General features: G+C 36.2%; 1 protein-coding gene and 3 long non-coding RNA genes across 6 annotated transcripts; all 4 read left to right on the top strand.

Moving 5' to 3' along the window:
* Nucleotides 1–2,214: 2,214 nt before the first annotated feature.
* Nucleotides 2,215–3,749, top strand: LOC139871225 (uncharacterized). Its single transcript, XM_071858960.1, has 4 exons — nucleotides 2,215–2,460; nucleotides 2,514–3,082; nucleotides 3,198–3,380; nucleotides 3,458–3,749. The coding sequence occupies exons 1-4, from the start codon at nucleotides 2,215–2,217 to the stop codon at nucleotides 3,747–3,749; spliced, it is 1,290 nt and encodes a 429-aa protein (XP_071715061.1).
* A 9,219-nt stretch (nucleotides 3,750–12,968) lies between these two features.
* Nucleotides 12,969–14,045, top strand: LOC139872429 (uncharacterized). 2 transcript variants are annotated; one of them, XR_011767049.1, is made up of 4 exons: nucleotides 12,969–13,096; nucleotides 13,189–13,587; nucleotides 13,695–13,750; nucleotides 13,989–14,045. It is a non-coding gene; the product is annotated as an uncharacterized lncRNA (long non-coding RNA). The 2 variants fall into 2 exon arrangements; XR_011767050.1 differs by having other exon boundaries at nucleotides 13,971–14,045.
* On the top strand, nucleotides 14,046–15,996 carry LOC139872428 (uncharacterized). 2 transcript variants are annotated; one of them, XR_011767047.1, is made up of 4 exons: nucleotides 14,046–14,114; nucleotides 14,204–14,311; nucleotides 15,106–15,297; nucleotides 15,768–15,996. It is a non-coding gene; the product is annotated as an uncharacterized lncRNA (long non-coding RNA). The 2 variants fall into 2 exon arrangements; XR_011767048.1 differs by lacking the exon at nucleotides 14,204–14,311.
* A 912-nt stretch (nucleotides 15,997–16,908) lies between these two features.
* LOC139872100 (uncharacterized) lies at nucleotides 16,909–17,408 on the top strand. Its single transcript, XR_011766869.1, has 3 exons — nucleotides 16,909–17,030; nucleotides 17,115–17,229; nucleotides 17,324–17,408. It is a non-coding gene; the product is annotated as an uncharacterized lncRNA (long non-coding RNA).
* The last annotated feature ends 1,843 nt before the right edge of the window (nucleotides 17,409–19,251 follow it).

The following is a 19,251-nucleotide window of genomic DNA, read 5'->3' as shown; positions in this document are numbered from 1 at the left end:
CTAATGATAACGATGAAATGGACACAACTAATTGTGTGGTGAAGAATGATTTGTTTTGTTTCCTTATCAAAAATATGTCATAGTTTGTTTTCTATTCGATTTTGTGTATACATGTGTGTATTGCTTTTTAATGGTCAAATTTGTTAAAACTAGTTGCGTATACCTTATGAAACAATTTATAAATAAGATAACACTAGTTAGTAATAATAATTCAGGTAAAATTAATAGAGAGATGAGAGAGATTCTAGAGAGAGAGAGTAAAAAATTTCAATAGAGAGAAGTGAGGAGAAACAATTCAACGAGTTCGAATGTAGATCGAGAATCGTATAGCAGTAACTACAGAACTACAACTTGCGTTCTACCGGAAACCACTTGAAATCGTTTATGTTCTTCAACTTTCCCGAGGAATGGAAGGTGGTGGAATTATGGAGAATGTTCAAGCAATATGGGTATGTTCGAGATGTTTACATAGCCAAGAAGAGACTGAGGACCGGTTTGCGTTTCGCCTTTGTACGTTTCGGTGAAGTTAAGGATGAAGGGAGACTCCTGGAAAAAATGCAAAATATCAAGATCGATGGTAAGATACTAAGAATCTATAAGGCAAGAGAAAGAGGTGTCAAAGAGGAGAACACGAAAAAACAACAAGAAGGTGAAAAGCATAAGGTGGTGAATGGTGTGCAGAAGGAGGGGAATGGTGAGCAATTGGAGATGAATGAAGGCGATAAGCCTTCACCTCAATCTTTTAGAGATGAGCGAAAGTTCAGTGAAGTTGTAATGAACAAGAGATATGGAGCAAGAGTTCAAGATCTTCGAGACAGCCTGCTCAATAAGAAGAATGATAACTCAAGAGAGGATGACCTCAGGAACACCTTATTGAATAAGAAAAGTAAGCCAACATCAGCAAATCAGAATGAGCGGGTTGTGACCATTACAGAAGATGAGGATAACCAAACACTACTGGACAAATCATTGGTTGGGGAAGTAAAGAAAGTTGAACATCTAGGGAACCTTCGGTCTATACTATATGTTGAGGGATTAAGTAATTTCGAGCTAAAATACTTGGGTGGTCTGGTGATGATGATTATCCTCGATGATGGGCATATTGCAGAGAACATCTTACAACAGAAGGAGCATTTTATTCATAATTGGCTAACCAACATACAACCTGGATGTGGCGAGTATACAACCTCTGGAAGACTTACTTGGATGAATATTATGGGTGTCCCAATCAAGTATTGGACTGAAACCACCTTTCGAGAAATCGGCCAATGGTGGGGACAAATCCATGATACTGATAATTGTTCACTTAAGGGGAACCAAAGCCTCATCGCAGGTAGGGTCCTTGTTAAAGTATGGGGTAACAGCATGATAAACGAAACAATAAAATTAAAAGCAGGGAAAAAATTATTCTACGTGAAGGCTGTGGAAGAGCTCAGTGATATCGTTGAGGTTGACATGGGAGATGAGACTACTAGTGATTGGAACAGTGAGGGTATCAGTGAAGATGAAGATTTGTCGAGCTTTAATTCAGATGAAGAATTAGACGGCGTTGATCTGATCGGAAAAAAGATGCCGGAAAACAACCTGCAAGATAAAGCGTCTGGTTGTGGTGGTGATATGGGGGGTTGTGCAGACGTGGGGAACAAGGAGGTCAGTGGTGACGGCTCAACAATTCCCGAAACAAACATTAATGAAGGCAACGTTCACGTGCATATGGGGAGTTTAAACGAGGTGCCCAAGGAACAAACATGTAAAGATGCGCATGCTTCCCAGGTTAACCCTATTAATGATGTTGGGCCAGAAAAAGAAGATGGGAATGTAAATGGGCTGCCTACTTATGGCAACAAGCCCAATGCTCATATTGATCCAAATGATAATGGATTAGAAGAAGGTGAAATACAGGAGGATAAAATAGATCAGGCTTAATTTGATGGGCCTACTTTACGTGAGGGGTTGGATGCAAATGAAGTAGAGGTTGAGGGACCCATTAATCCAATTGAAAGTAATGACTGCAGCTCGAGTAAAAAGAAAAAAAAGAGAAATGTTAAAGTAAACATCCCCACAGATGATACCTTTGATGAAGACGTTCTAGTAATCCCAGATACAGCGGATGTGTGTGACGATGGTGTTAACATTGAAATCCCCTTTAAATCGAATTCAACCTCCAATGATACGTGGTAAAAGGTCAGGAGATGGCATTCTTCCTCGATGATCATGAGAGCAAAAACCCTAGCCAGATCTAAACACAAACGAGAGCACAAGATCATCTCGAAGAAACAAAATTCGACTAAATCCAATGGTAATTCAGAACAAAGGAGGTCAACGGGTAGCCGTTTGAAACAAACCAAGACCAGGAAGTCAAACTCAATAACCAGGAGCAAAACTCTAGACAATTCAGAAAGCAGTGTTCGTCTAGGTGAATTTGCAGACCAAATTGGACTCGAATGGGACGAAGGTCAGGTTTAACCCCTACCCTTCTTTCCTACTTCGCTATTTATCTTGTTTTTATGAAGATTTTGTCATTAAACATACGCGGTTTTGGGTCGGGTAAAAATTTTAAAATTGGGGATTTTAGAAAATTGTTAAGGAGGGAGAACCCTGACATTGTGGCATTACAAGAAACCAAATGTAATACCGTGAGTAGCAATTGGGTAAATATGTTATGGGGATCAAATGAATTCGATTTTATTCAAAAGGAAAAAGTGGGGTTGTCCGGGGGGATGCTTCTGATATGGAACACTAGTGTGTTCATAGCCGAGCATAGCATGATAAATGAGTTCTTTATTGCGGTTAAGGGGAAATGGAAGGGTATAGATGGCGATACTTTTATAGTCAATGTTTATGGCCCGCATGATGATTCTAATAAAGTAAAATTGTGGTCGAGTCTTGAGAGTCTTGTAGGTAGCTTTGATGCGGCATGGGTTCTCGGCGGAGATTTCAACGAAGTTCGCGATCAATCGGAAAGAAAAAATTGTGTCTTCGTGGAAAGTAGGGCAAGACGGTTCAACGAGTTTATCAATAGAACAAGATTAGTAGAGGTCCCGCTGGGTGGTAAACGTTTCACGAGAATTTACGATAATGGGTTAAAATTTAGCAAGATAGATAGATTCTTGATATCCGAGAAATTTCATTCTAAACAATTTGTCGGCATTGGCATTGGAACGAAATTTATCGGATCATTGCCCCATCATTTTAAGGGACAAAGAAATCGATTTCGGGCCCAAACCAACAAAGGTCTTTGATGAATGGCTAGAAGCAGAAGGGGCGGATGAGATTGTGAGAAAGGCATGGAATATAAACGTTGGTGGAAGAAGACCTAACTGTATTTTTCGCAACAAATTAAAAGAAGTAAAGATTGCACTTAAAGAATGGAGCTATAGGTCTTTTGGAAAGCTTGATGGAGAAATAAGTGAGCTCAAATATGCACATGTATGTGGGAATTGGTTGCTGAAAACAGAATTCTAACGGATTCAGAACGAGATACTTGGCTTGATATTCGGAAAAAGTGGCTCGAAAAGGAAAAAATCAAATCAGGTATGGCCAAGCAAAAGGCTTGCGTCAAATGGAACCTTGAAGGGGATGAGAACACGAAGTATTTCCACTCAATTCTAAAAAGAAAATATTCAAAACGCAATATCCATGGGTTGAGTATTAATGGAGAATGGTGTGAAGACCTGATCGATATAAAAGAGGAAGTGTTTCTTCATTTCAAGAAGCTGTTTAAGAAACAAGATTCGAGTGGCATGTGATTAAAATCAGAATCTGCCCATTTTACCATGTGTCCCACGCAACTGACCTCACAACAAGCCACTGATATCGAGTGTATGTTCACCGAAACCGAAGTTTTTAAAGCCATTAAAGAGTGTAGCGATTCGAAAGCGCCTGGACGGGATGGGTTTAAGTTTAAATTCTACAAAAAATTTTGGGGAATAATAAAAGATGACCTACTTAAAGCACTCAATTGGCTTTGGGATAAGTGTGAAATCTTAAACGGTTGTAACTCTTCATTCATCACTCTTATCCCCAAAACCTCGGATCCCTTGGGTTTAAATGAATTCTGGCCAATCACTTTGATAGGGAGCTACTATAAAATTCTTGCGAAAGTTCTATCTATTCGCATAAGAAAGGTAATTCCTAATCTCATTGGCGTCGAGCAAAATGCTTTCATAAAGGGAAGATTCATTCTTGACGGTGCACTTATCGCCAATGAGGCCATCGACTACCTCACAAAAAGCAAAAGGAAAAGTGTTGTGTTTAAAGTTGATTTTGATAAGGCATTCGATAGTCTTAGTTGGAACTCCCTATTAGAGATAATGAAGAGAATGGGATTCGGTGAAAGATGGAGGAGATGGATTCATGCTTGCTTAAAATCAAGCACCATCTCTGTTCTTGTTAATGGTTCCCCCACAAACGAGTTCAACATCGAAAGAGGAGTGCGTCAAGGTAATCCGTTGTCACCTTTCTTGTTCATCATCGCGGCGGAAGGTTTGAATCTCTTAACCAAGAAAGCTACTAACGAGTCATTGTTTAAAGGAGTCACAATTGGGGCGGATTGTATTCCAGTAGCTAACCTTCAATATGCCGACGACACTTTTTTTCTGGGGGATTGGAGTCAGAAAAATGTTTGCAATCTTGTAAAGCTACTAACTTGTTTTGAGAAAGCGTCGGGGTTAAAAATAAATTACCATAAAAGTGTTATCTACGGGGTAGGCGTTCCTTCAAATGAGATAGATCTTATGGCTAGTCGGGTCGGATGTAAAAGTGGTGAATTTCCTTGTAATTACCTCGGTATCCCTATCGGGCGAAATATGAACAGAATTGAAAATTAGAATCCCATAGTTGATAAATTTAATTCAAAATTAGGGGATTGGAAAGCAAAAACGGTCTCTTTTGGTGGAAGGTTAACGTTAGTTAAATCGGTCCTTAGTAGTATACCGCTATACTATTTCTCCCTATTTCGAGCTCCATTGAGTGTAATTAAACATCTTGAGGGCATCCGTAGAAAATTCTTTTGGGGCGGGTCGGGTGAGAGCAATAAATTTATTTGGATCAAATGGATAGACACCCTTTTACCGTATGGTGAAGGAGGTCTAAACATTGGATCCCTTCGGGCCAAAAATCTCGCGCTACTTGGGAAGTGGATTTGGCGTTTTAAAACGGAACCAAATTCACTTTGGGTTAAAATAATAAAAAGCATTCATGGCGCTAACGGGCTGCTTTCTTCCTCGGGGCTTAATAAACCCCAAGGAAAAAGTGGCGTGTGGTGTAATATTGTTCGTGCAGGATTCGACATCGAGGCTACAGGAATCAACTTTGGTGGCTCTTTTTACAAGCGGATAGGCAGCGGCTCAGATTCACTCTTTTGGGAAGACACCTGGCTGGGAGATCAACCTTTAAACATCAGTTTCAAGCAATTGTACAGATTGGATGTGGACCGGTGTGCTACTGTTAGGGACAGAATTTCTTGGGGGGATGATGGTTCGTGGCGAGCAAGTTGGAATTGGGCTCATGATCCCTTTGGACGAGCATATGGTGAACTACAAAATTTATACTCTCTATTGAACACCTACGTGAAGCATGATAAAGAAGCAGATACATGGGCATGGCGGTTGGCATCGAATGGTAATTTCACTACTAAGCAGCTTTCCAAAATTATTGATGAACATACGATACAGGATGGTAGATCGAGACAAGAGACACTTCAAAATAATCTTGTTCCTTTGAAAGTCGGAATCTTTATGTGGAGGGTACTAAAGAAACGGATCCCGGTACGTACTGAGCTTGACAAGCGGGGTATTGACCTTGATTCCGTTAGGTGCCCTTTATGTGATGATGACGTTGAGACGATCGATCACTCCATGATTTTTTGTCGGGTATCGATGGATATTTGGGAAAGGGTGTATAAGTGGTGGAACTTAGGACCGGTTTCAAATTTGAGTGTCAATGAGGCTTTTCGAGGAAAATGTAATCGTTCTCTTTCTCCAATGGGTGCATCTATTTGGCAAGCATTGGAGTGGACGTGTGCATATTTAATATGGCAAAATCGAAATCGTAAGGTATTCTCAAACAAGACATGGAATGGTGCATCGGCTCTTATGGAAATCCAATTGAAATCTTTCGAGTGGATTTCTTCGCGTTTTAAAAAGGATAAGATAGATTGGCTTGTTTGGTTAACAAATCCAATTGCGTATTGTATCTAGTATCTAATAGTCTCTAAAAGTTGCACACTCAGCAACACCTGTATGTGTCTGTTTCGTGTATATAGCTTCAGGCTAAACCATGTAACTGGGCTATATCCTTTCGTGTAATGGGCTGGTTTGTGGCCCAATTCGAGTTTTATATAATCTCATGGCTTTTCGAAAAAAAAATGGTCAAATTTGTTATGTGAGTTGAAATTTTTTGTTTAGGAACCAGTAACACTAATATATATCGCGTTGAAGATTGGATGAATTACTAGCTGGCAGTAAGTTCAAAGAATAATATGTTTGTTCCCTAAAGGTATCTCGTGATACCCATCCTTATATGTATTTAGCTTGGTTGTAAATGTGTTGTATGAAGATTAGATTGACATTTTGATCCATTACGCAAAGATAATATATTTCAGTTGACCCATGAGCCAATGTAATCTCTATCTTCTCTATCTCTTCTCTTCTCTTCTCTTCTCTGCATCTTATAAAGCATGTGGTTGTATGCTGACGTGGCACTCTGCTAATCACCCTACTAATTATTATCCACGTGTAAATCCCTCTTTTAATCTGGATTTATTGCGTTAATTACAAAAAACTTACACCCGTCGTCATTAACCACCTCCATATCCATCAATTAGGGTTTCATTCATTGCCTCTCAAACACCATCCAAATTCTTCATCCTGAAGTTCAATTGTCTTCTTCTTTGTTACCAATTATTGCTATCAATTATCCCTACCAAACGTTTGATTACTTCTCATGATACCATTACGTTATCGCTACCAAATATTCGCCATCGATGGTTCGTAACGAACCCTTCTTCGCTGATATCCGTTTATCAGGTAATTAGTGGATTTAATTTGATTGTTTTGTGACCCGTTTATATCGCTAATTCAAAGTCACTATCACATACCGAGAACAATGGCGGGATTAGTGTTTCATATCGCATCAAACTGTCCTTCGTACAGGTATTTTCAGCATTCATCAAACGTGTTGATTTATTATGATTCATATTCAAAATTGACTTGTGTAATTGTAGGATAAATGTATATGATTTTTGTTCACTGGATAAGAACGACTGTGTTGAAGTTCCTTGAAGATTCTCATCACAATGGCTTAAATCAAGTATTTCTATTTTCGCTTTTATCATTCTGGATTATCACATTCAGTTAATTGTACTTTAGGTGGTTTAAATTCATAATTTTTTAAGTTTCTTGGTCGAACACAAGCTGTTCGATGTAATGCCAATGACAGTTATTGATCAATTTTTAGTTATGTACCTTTATGTCAGTTCAACAAGTCTAACTAAATTGAGCCAATGACATCTTATAAAGCATGTGGTTGTATGCTGCCGTGGCACTCTGCTAATCACCCTACTAATTATTATCCACGTGTAAATCCCTCTTTTAATCTGGATTTATTGCGTTAATTACAAAAAACTTACACCCGTCGTCATTAACCGCCTCCATATCCATCAATTAGGGTTTCATTCATCGCCTCTCAAACACCATCCAAATTCTTCATCCTGAAGTTCAATTGTCTTCTTCTTTGTTACCAATTATTGCTATCAATTATCCCTACCAAACGTTTGATTACTTCTCATGATACCATTACGTTATCGCTACCAAATATTCGCCATCGATGGTTCGTAACGAACCCTTCTTCGCTGATATCCGTTTATCAGGTAATTAGTGGATTTAATTTGATTGTTTTGTGACCCGTTTATATCGCTAATTCAAAGTCACTATCACATACCGAGAACAATGGCGGGATTAGTGTTTCATATCGCATCAAACTGTCCTTCGTACAGGTATTTTCAGCATTCATCAAACGTGTTGATTTATTATGATTCATATTCAAAATTGACTTGTGTAATTGTAGGATAAATGTATATGATTTTTGTTCACTGGATAAGAACGACTGTGTTGAAGTTCCTTGAAGATTCTCATCACAATGGCTTAAATCAAGTATTTCTATTTTCGCTTTTATCATTCTGGATTATCACATTCAGTTAATTGTACTTTAGGTGGTTTAAATTCATAATTTTTTAAGTTTCTTGGTCGAACACAAGCTGTTCGATGTAATGCCAATGACAGTTATTGATCAATTTTTAGTTATGTACCTTTATGTCAGTTCAACAAGTCTAACTAAATTGAGCCAATGACATCTTATAAAGCATGTGGTTGTATGCTGCCGTGGCACTCTGCTAATCACCCTACTAATTATTATCCACGTGTAAATCCCTCTTTTAATCTGGATTTATTGCGTTAATTACAAAAAACTTACACCCGTCGTCATTAACCGCCTCCATATCCATCAATTAGGGTTTCATTCATCGCCTCTCAAACACCATCCAAATTCTTCATCCTGAAGTTCAATTGTCTTCTTCTTTGTTACCAATTATTGCTATCAATTATCCCTACCAAACGTTTGATTACTTCTCATGATACCATTACGTTATCGCTACCAAATATTCGCCATCGATGGTTCGTAACGAACCCTTCTTCGCTGATATCCGTTTATCAGGTAATTAGTGGATTTAATTTGATTGTTTTGTGACCCGTTTATATCGCTAATTCAAAGTCACTATCACATACCGAGAACAATGGCGGGATTAGTGTTTCATATCGCATCAAACTGTCCTTCGTACAGGTATTTTCAGCATTCATCAAACGTGTTGATTTATTATGATTCATATTCAAAATTGACTTGTGTAATTGTAGGATAAATGTATATGATTTTTGTTCACTGGATAAGAATGACTGTGTTGAAGTTCCTTGAAGATTCTCATCACAATGGCTTAAATCAAGTATTTCTATTTTCGCTTTTATCATTCTGGATTATCACATTCAGTTAATTGTACTTTAGGTGGTTTAAATTCATAATTTTTTAAGTTTCTTGGTCGAACACAAGCTGTTCGATGTAATGCCAATGACAGTTATTGATCAATTTTTAGTTATGTACCTTTATGTCAGTTCAACAAGTCTAACTAAATTGAGCCAATGACATCTTATAAAGCATGTGGTTGTATGCTGCCGTGGCACTCTGCTAATCACCCTACTAATTATTATCCACGTGTAAATCCCTCTTTTAATCTGGATTTATTGCGTTAATTACAAAAAACTTACACCCGTCGTCATTAACCGCCTCCATATCCATCAATTAGGGTTTCATTCATCGCCTCTCAAACACCATCCAAATTCTTCATCCTGAAGTTCAATTGTCTTCTTCTTTGTTACCAATTATTGCTATCAATTATCCCTACCAAACGTTTGATTACTTCTCATGATACCATTACGTTATCGCTACCAAATATTCGCCATCGATGGTTCGTAACGAACCCTTCTTCGCTGATATCCGTTTATCAGGTAATTAGTGGATTTAATTTGATTGTTTTGTGACCCGTTTATATCGCTAATTCAAAGTCACTATCACATACCGAGAACAATGGCGGGATTAGTGTTTCATATCGCATCAAACTGTCCTTCGTACAGGTATTTTCAGCATTCATCAAACGTGTTGATTTATTATGATTCATATTCAAAATTGACTTGTGTAATTGTAGGATAAATGTATATGATTTTTGTTCACTGGATAAGAACGACTGTGTTGAAGTTCCTTGAAGATTCTCATCACAATGGCTTAAATCAAGTATTTCTATTTTCGCTTTTATCATTCTGGATTATCACATTCAGTTAATTGTACTTTAGGTGGTTTAAATTCATAATTTTTTAAGTTTCTTGGTCGAACACAAGCTGTTCGATGTAATGCCAATGACAGTTATTGATCAATTTTTAGTTATGTACCTTTATGTCAGTTCAACAAGTCTAACTAAATTGAGCCAAAATTCATATTTACATTCATATTCAATACCGACTCATGTAACTAGCTGTACAATTTCATACTCATTCATTTTGTAATTGCAAATTTTGTTAATTAAAGTCAATTTCAAGGTCTCTATTTAGTTGTTGGTTGGGTATTAAGCGAATAATTATAACCCTGTTATGATTCTTCTATTCGTAAATTATTTTACAAAATCGAAATGAAAAAATCTTTAGAAGACATGAAAATTGAACCACCTAAATATGATGAATACGAAGAAAAAAATTCTATATATGATGAAGATTCAGATGAGGAAATGGATTTGGTAACAAAAGTTAAATCCCGCAAAAAACCTTCGATTTCTGGTAAAGAGGACATTAAAAATGGAAAGGTGACATCAGCAAGTCAATAATTGCAACATGACCGGTAATGCAAGAAGCATTTCAGTCAGGGCCATACATGTGCAGCATGGTAAAAGGCAGTTTTTATGTTATAATACGCTTGGAATTATATCTACAATGAAGTATGATGAGTACTCCTATATAGAGGTACAATTTTACATATGATCAATTATTAATATTTTGTATTATTTGTGTTTATTTATTCATTATTGGTTGGATGCAGACTGTTTTTCATGACACGGGTAGTGGCCGAGTCAATGCGTTGACCGGTTTCTTGGTTACACAATGGCTTTTTTTTTTTTTGGGTAATGGGTTTTACCCGGTAAATATTATTTCAAAAAATAACAAATACAAATAAGAACAACGACCACAAGCGCGCCTTGCGGCCCCTCAAACAACCACAAAACAAGCTAGAACCTACACAACAGGACTAGCAAAACACAATAAAAACCTACGACACACCTAGAACGAGACATGGACCACTGAAGACTTCCAACTACAACCAACCCGATTTCATCGGGGCCGTAGGCTTAGATGTATTTTTCTCAGCCATAAACGTGGCCGTTTCCTCTTCGTCAGTTTCTATATCGCTCAGCTCATCCACTAGGTTATTATTAAACGGCCCAAATGAATTCTGAACCTTCACTTGCTTGCCATCAATAGCATCATCTTTCTTTGTACCACTTGGGCCTGCCTTATTAGTTTGTTGTTTCAAACCCGGTTTTAAAACCGGCCTGTAAACCAACTTTGGTTTTTGTTTGGCCATCGTAAACCCTTCGCCTTTATCCTTGTTATTACCCGCATTTACCCCTTTTTTCTTACGTTTATAGACTTGCTGGAACCCATCTTCTAGAACAGCAATAGTTTCTGGTTCCTTGGGAACAACATTCTTCGGGCATTGTGTGTCAATATGCCCAAACAACTTACAGCCATCACAACGTGGAGGCCTCCATTCATATTCCACCTTGACCATATCACATGTCTTCACAAGACCATTCTCATCAGGTGTAGCAACCTTAATATTTTCTTTCAAAGCCGAATTTGCAGACACCTCAATAAGAGCTCTAGCATAATTAGGACGCCCCCACGCCTCAGAACACATAGTGCACGTGTAACTATCCAACATCATAGGACGTCCTATCGTTGAAGCAATCCTACTCAATCCATCTTCTGTGAACCCTGTTAAAGGCACATCATAAAGCTTGACCCAAATCGGGACCTTATTCAATTCCTCTTTCGTTAATGAGACATCAGGAGTCCACTTGTTAAGAATTATGGGAATAGTTCTAATGGTCCATGGACCACTTTCTAGCACATCAATCATCCCTTTTTTTGTCATAAACTTGAAAAAATAGAATCCCTTAGAATTCATCATTATGCGTTCGATTCCAAATTTCTTCCAAGCATTTAACACATAATTTTGGACAACAGGAAAAGCAACTCGTTTACCCAAAAAGTAACCATATAGAGTATTCTCATACCTTTTAACAGCCTCTTGGACAGAAGACAATGGTAGTATCACATCGACATCACCATCACTTACTACAGGTTCTATGTAACGAAAATTTACTTTTCGTTTTGCCTCTTCTCCATAAGCCATGTCTAAGTATGATGAAGGAACATTTGTTGTCACAGATGGTACCCCTTGCTCCTCCACCTTAGTATCATCATTCCCATTAGCCATGTCCAAATGTGATGGAGGAACATTTGTAGTAACTGCTGGCACCCCTCGCTCATCACAATCTACGTGCACATCACCCTTATGCAGGTTCTTTGTCCCTTCCTGTACGGGAGTGACATCCTTTACTTCATCATCAACCTTAAGCTCCGTCTCCCCTTCAGATGATTCGGTTGCAGCATGGACACTATTATGGTCCTCCTTATCTTGCATACGATCATTAGTGTCCTTGCCCTCATGAACAGAATCGACCTCCTGTGTTTCAATGGTATCCTCCTGTGACCAGGAGTCTGAACCCTCTCCCTCCTTAGATTCACCTACCTTTGGATCCCTTTCCTTCGAAAGCTCATCAAGAGCTTCCCTAATTTTCCGATTGCGCAAAACCCTACCCGGCGTCGTCGCCGGAATTTTCTTCTTGTTCTTGCCACCCATCACGCCGTTTGCCGGATCAAGACAGAAGAAAACATAAAATCGGCGAGACAGGGGTTAATCAAGACCACCGGCTAGATGCCGGTGGCCGGAGGAAAGGAGAGAGGAGCTACTTTCAATATAATAATTCAATAATACCTGTAGATCTAAAAAAAGAAATCACGCCTGTAGATCTAAAATTATATGTATATATGTATGTATAGCACTCACGCTTGTGTGAATTAACGAATTAATTGAAGAACGGAGAAGAAGAAATAATAGGGATTGGTTACCGGAAAATAATAGGAAGACGGTGGAGCTGTGTAAATGGAGAGAGAAATTTCACTGTTGTAACATTCCAACTCTAATTTGAATCTTGATGTTTATGAAAAGTACAAAGATTGATTCTGTGTTAAAGAAAAAGTCAAGGAGTGTACCAATTAGGATGACTGATTCCAGTGCTTTTGAAAAGAGGTTGCCTAATTACACAATGGCTTCATTGAATGAAAAATGAAGTGTCTTTGCAAATTCCTCTAAAGGTGAGAAAAATACGAGCACACTTATGTACATCCCGTTTGAAAGCTGGGCAAATAATAGCAAGGTTTGTTCATTTTAAGTATTATTAAACACATTAACTGTGATGCATAAAAAGTTTAGTTTTTTTACTTATGTGACATCATCTATTCATTTTAGTGACTATGCGATTTGAAGAAGAAGATGTAAAAGCTGTAGCACTTGGTAATACTTGGGTTGCTGCGGTTACAAGTAAAAGTTTTTAACGTATTTTCACAGAAGGCGGTTTGCAGGTACTGTCTGTTTTATATATAATCAAATGTTTGTTTATTGTTTTTTTGTGTGCAGAGGTATGTTATATCTATTGATGGACCTGTAGTGACTGTAACGGGATTTTGGGATGAACTTGCGATTGTTACACATTCATCCCCTACTCTTCCTTTGAACCAACAGTTTAAAGTGTATAATATTGCTAATCACACCCAACCCATTAGAGGTGGGTTGCCGTTGACACCTGATTCGTGTTTAACACGGTTCGGTTTTAGTGAAGAAGGTCAACTAAGTTCATATGATTCCATGGTATAACTCAAATCAAGTTCATAACTTTTTGCTGTTAAGATATAAATAATGTGAATGTGAAGTATAATTAAATGAAACTTGATTTTTTTACAATTTTCTATGGGAAGGGTGTTCTTCGTGTATTCAATAATTAGTTTGGTGGTAGCTGGGTCCCACGCTTTAGGTAAACATGCTTGCATCAAATAAAAAATTGTTTCTTTTTTGTAAAATAAAAGCTATTAAATATGGTTATTCATGTTATTAAATGCAATGTTAGTAAATTAGAGAAGAAAGACGAACATTACTGGGTGGTTGGATTAAACTCAAGCAAACTGTTTTGCGTTGTTTGCAAATCCCCTGATAAAAGTGAATCTATTTTTTGGTTTTTCAAAATTTGTTTTTAGATATTGATGTGAATGCAGGGATAAAGAACCAAACGTAAAAGGAAACAAGGCAAAAAGAATATTATTGGAGATGGTAATATTATTGGAGATGGTTTATTTCGCTTTTAGACGCAACTCATCTTCTTCTGAATACCAATTTCATAGGTTTGTACACTTTAATTGTTATTTTTTTTTTTATTTTGTAATCTTCATCTACAAAGCTTAATTTTTTAAAAAGAATCTTTTTTTCCCAGGCTAATCTTCATATGCTTTTGAAATGAGGTCTATGTTTTGATCACGGAAAAGACATAGTTTTCAACCAAACCAACTACTTTGGTTCTTTATCCTTGCATTTTTAGTTGGTTGGTTCTCTTAAGTTCAAGTTAGACCATCATTTAAGAAATTTGCATAAAAGGAGAGGACTATATGGGCGGGTGGGGTAACAACTCAAAATGGGCTATTGTTGAACGTATCAGACTACCAGGTTGGTCGTGTCAGATTGACCAACGACTATTCTTTTATCTAATTTTTAGACTTATGATCACAATTGATGCTTCTAAGATGATATCGAATTGTAATTCAAATAATTCAGAACTTCGAATCATGTGAATTTTTAAACCCAAATCCATATAATTGTGGTCTATGAGGGTTGAACCTGGGTCTCCACTAGAGATTCTCAAGTCTCAGCTACTAAACTACGCCCTTGGGGTTATTGAATCATGTGATTTACTAAGTTGTATGCATAACATAAACACTTTTTACCCTCTTAAGAACTGTAGGCCATTAACTACACTATGGCTATCAACATTTTGACTACGCTATGCTGCATAAATACATGTAAGTACGATAGGCCATTAACTACACTATGGCTATCAACATTTCAACTACACTACTAAGTTTGTAAAATACTTAAAAATCAACTACACTATGCTGCATAAATACATCCTCATCCATACTCTACCAGGAACCCATTTTGAACCTCTTAAGAACTGTAAGCTGTTAACTACACTATGGCTATTAACATAAGTACGTGACAAACTGAACTTCTAAAATACATCCCGATTTCATTTTGTATGGTCAAATCGAACTTCTAAAATATATTTTCACCCAGTTCTTTTATAACTGTAATAATTCAGCATAGTATGTTGTTATACAGGTTTAGACACATGACATGAGCGTATCGACTGCGCGTATTTATATATGGAAAAGGCATGAAGGTCTTACACTTAACTACAGGATCGTATCTGGAAGGTGAATTGGTTAGGACAATGGGTGATTACAAAGAACTGGCTGAATAACGATGGGATGCATGAATTATATAACAACATTTTCATGGACCAAAGTGGCAGTAAGTTATCTTAATTATTTTGGTTTTTATACTTGTTTTTATATAGATTTTTGTTTATATGATCTTTAACTTTGAGGTTATTCTTACTGATATGAACAAGATTTTATGAGATTTTATCTTTGACTAATTCTCGGAACAGGGTTTTTAAGGGTTCTTTTTCAATTTTTCTTTGTGACGCTTAGTGTGTTTTGAATTTTAGATAGATTCAAATATGAACTTGGTCATATTTAATTGTGATCTTTATTTTATTTTTTTTAAAGGAAAAGACTATTAAAGTTTGTGTTTTATATGATTCAAGTAATTTATCTTCTTAATTTAGGGAAATTATATTGATCACCAAGCCTTCACTTTGTAAATCAGAAATAGATTTTAGTCAAACAAAACTAAAGATCTTAAATCAAATTGTATGTTCAGATACAGAAGAAAAGGAAGAGCTTATGCTTTCTTGTTTTTGATCATTAATTATGCAGGTCTGTAAGATTGAGGTATGCGGAAGCTAAGACTGGTGCAACCAGACGTATATCCTTATAAGTTGGTAGTCTCGAACTCATTGACTGTAAAAAAATCGCAAACAAGTTCTATATCATCACATATTTCTCCTAAGTTTGATTTGTCAGGACTGGTTCAGTTTGCTTGGATGTTATCAACCAGACATGCATAATACTATAGTTTTCAATACTTATTTAAGTTTTAAAATTTTTCCAGGCAAATCAGTTGCGTATAAATACTTCAAAAATACCTTAAAAGCTTCAAGAGAGGCTGACAACTGAACAATTCGCAAAGTTATTTTTGTCAGTTAACGCGTATCACAAGAGACTAGAAGCAATAAACTATGCTTGGCAATCACATCCATAAACATAATATGTCCGTTTTTGAAGCTTTTCTATTAGTTTTCTTTTCATACCTACTACGGATTTTTTAAATCATTGTATTATATTTTGTGTTACTTAAATTGTTTGATTTACTGCACAAGTAGTTTTATTATTTTAAATTATATTCCACCATAATTAACTTGCGTTTCTTCAATTGTTGATAATTATTCATTCAAATGCATTTCTTATATCTCAAAATAGGTTTCAAAATTGAATTTTAACCCTATATATATATATATATATATATATATATATATATATATATATATATATATTGTGTTATATAACATGAGAAAATGTATAATTGTTGGAAACAATCGGGATGGACATGAGTCATTTGTTTTGTATTTTGCTAATGGCTGAATTAGTAGCCTTAATCTATGTGATTTTTGTAAAGTAAAAAAAACTTAACCATATTATGTTTATTTCTTCTACAAGAATAGTTTTCATACTCGCTTATCATACTTTCAATTGATATAACTTGTACGTTTTCAGTTTGTTTGATTAAGAGTTGCCGTATAATATATTTGAAATTGACCATGTTGAACCATGAGCCAATAGGATATGATTAAATGGATGATAACTCTGATCAAACCCATAACCATGCAACCCTTCAAACAATAGCGCTCATTTTTTGGAATTAATCATTTAGAAACAAAGTAATTTTACAGAACAATGTAAGATTTTACATGTTTTAGAAGTTGGTACTTTCGACATGTTTGTCTAAATTCTTGTTACAGGGCAAATTACATTTTGAGGTTACAAGGCAGATCATATCCATTTAGACAGATCGACTTGAGTGGTTGATGGACATATAATCTACACATGTCAAGTTAGGTTTTACTGTGGTTTAAGCCCGAGGTGCATACTTATCCATACTCGAGTTCTTATTCATTACGTTTGCATGTACATAACTACTAAATATTAAACCTTCACATTTTATAGGGAAAACCAAGTTCCACAATCAAATTAATATGAAGTTGAGATAAGAGAATTGAGGTCTCAACGTGATGAAGAGTAAAGGCATATTAAAGAACAGCTGAAGTCACAGTAGGACAAGGTATGTATAGTCCGTATAAGTGATTTTTAAGGGATGTATCAAATTTTGTAGCTCTTGAAATTTTGAATGGTGATATGAATTCTCTATCTTTAAGGATGGAATCGTCTAAAGAATATGTTGGAAGTCGTAGGTTGGATTCGTGCTATAAAGTCTTCCATATCGGGAATAATATAACGACTGCCATTTTCAGATTTTTGTAATACTTTTTATACAAATAAATGTATATATTCATTGATATTTATATAATGATGATCAATCTTTACTTCTATGTAATTACAAATCATTTTTAGACTACATGTGAAATGAACGTTACTTTCATAAGTTCGCGAATTATCGTTAATGCATATTTCAGAGTGGATTTGTCATGACATTAGTAAATGTATCAATAGTTTAATTGTAAGGTTTGATATAATTCTTTACATTATTTACAAGCTTAACAAAACTTTAATTCTACAATCTCGCTAAGTCGCGAATTATAAACTAGTACCTTATTAAATCTAAATCAAATATTCATACTAACACGACTTTATAACAAATACCATCACTAAAATTTATTATCAAGCTAAAAATCAATGAAAACAGAACAAACGAATGAACCTTATCAAGCGAAAAATTAGGGTAAAGTTAATTAGTAGTAAGCGAAGATACAAAACAACAGGCAATCACTTTTATTATTAAGGTGAGTGATCAAACCAAAAACAGTACTAAATTGATTTGGGTGCTTAATTTTGGAAAAAATGAGATTGATCGATTGTTTTAACTCCGATAAACGTGCAAATCCGATTTAAATTTGGATTCACGAGGGTGTAAAACAATCGATCGAATTAATCTGCTCAATTAGATTGAACAATTAATATCTTAAGCGATGAAATTCGACGAAGATGATCGGATTTCAATCAGAATTGAATAAGCTTGCACTTAAGACTTGATTTTAATAGAGTACGTTTTATGTATTTTTTTGTTTTTGCTGAAATGAATGATCCATGAAGTCTTTTTATAGGCGGGAAAGTTTGTTAGAGAGATTGTTGACGTGTCACATGTTTCTTTCTTGGTTGTAGCAAATTAGCATAGCAAAATTTCTTATTTTAATGGGCTTACGTGGTACAAACACTCCTCATGTTTGCCACTGCATAAATATTTTGATGCTAGTGTGCGGTGTGTATGCTACCAAATAACATGCACATTTGACCAAGTTACATGGCTTACACATAAACGCAACATAAATAGTTTATTAAGTGTTTCTTCACTGCAAGCCTCTATTCGGACTCCTCTATCCAGCTATGTCGTTGATCTTCTCTCCGAAATATCTTCTTTCTGTATACTACTCCCGGTGCGACTAACTCTTATGTGTTGGGAAATTACGGTCTCACTAATTCCCACCACCCAGCTCAACAATAATAGTAAAGAAATAAGAACAATACACAACACAAAATTTAACGTGGAAACTCCAAAACAGGAGAAAAATCACCGGCCCCCAAAGAGAGAAATACACTATATCACAAATTGTTACAATGATATAGACGACTCTCTTAAGCCAACTACACTCTCCAAAATATTTAACTAATACAACTTTCAAACAAGGGTAAGAAAGAAAGAAATAATCAAATACTTAAAACGTATTGATTGGTGCGATTTGGAATGAAGACTTAGCCCCTCTTATATAACCAACTCACTCACCCCTCACATCTTCCTCCCACCAATGTGGGATAAACATATCTTCTACTAGCCAAAATAAACCAACAAATCTCCAACTTTTGGATAGAAGAAGATAACCATGCTTCCACATTGCAAGGATAACCGATGTAGACGCTTCCTCGACGACAACTTCAAGATCCTCATCTTCATGCCGTTGACATTATCTCCCAAGAGACAAAACTTGCATCTTCATCGAACATTGTCTAAACCGACAATCATTGTCATCACAGACAATCATAACTCTTAACAAGAATTATCATACTCCACCATTAAGAGTATAGCACTTAGAATATCACATTCCAAGCATTTCACCTCGGCACATGTTGT

Source organism: Rutidosis leptorrhynchoides, chromosome 10, assembly GCF_046630445.1.
Source record: "Rutidosis leptorrhynchoides isolate AG116_Rl617_1_P2 chromosome 10, CSIRO_AGI_Rlap_v1, whole genome shotgun sequence".
NCBI lineage: Eukaryota > Viridiplantae > Streptophyta > Magnoliopsida > Asterales > Asteraceae > Rutidosis > Rutidosis leptorrhynchoides.
The sequence above is the reverse complement of the archived record's forward strand: the minus strand, read 5'-3'. Positions and strand labels throughout refer to the sequence as shown.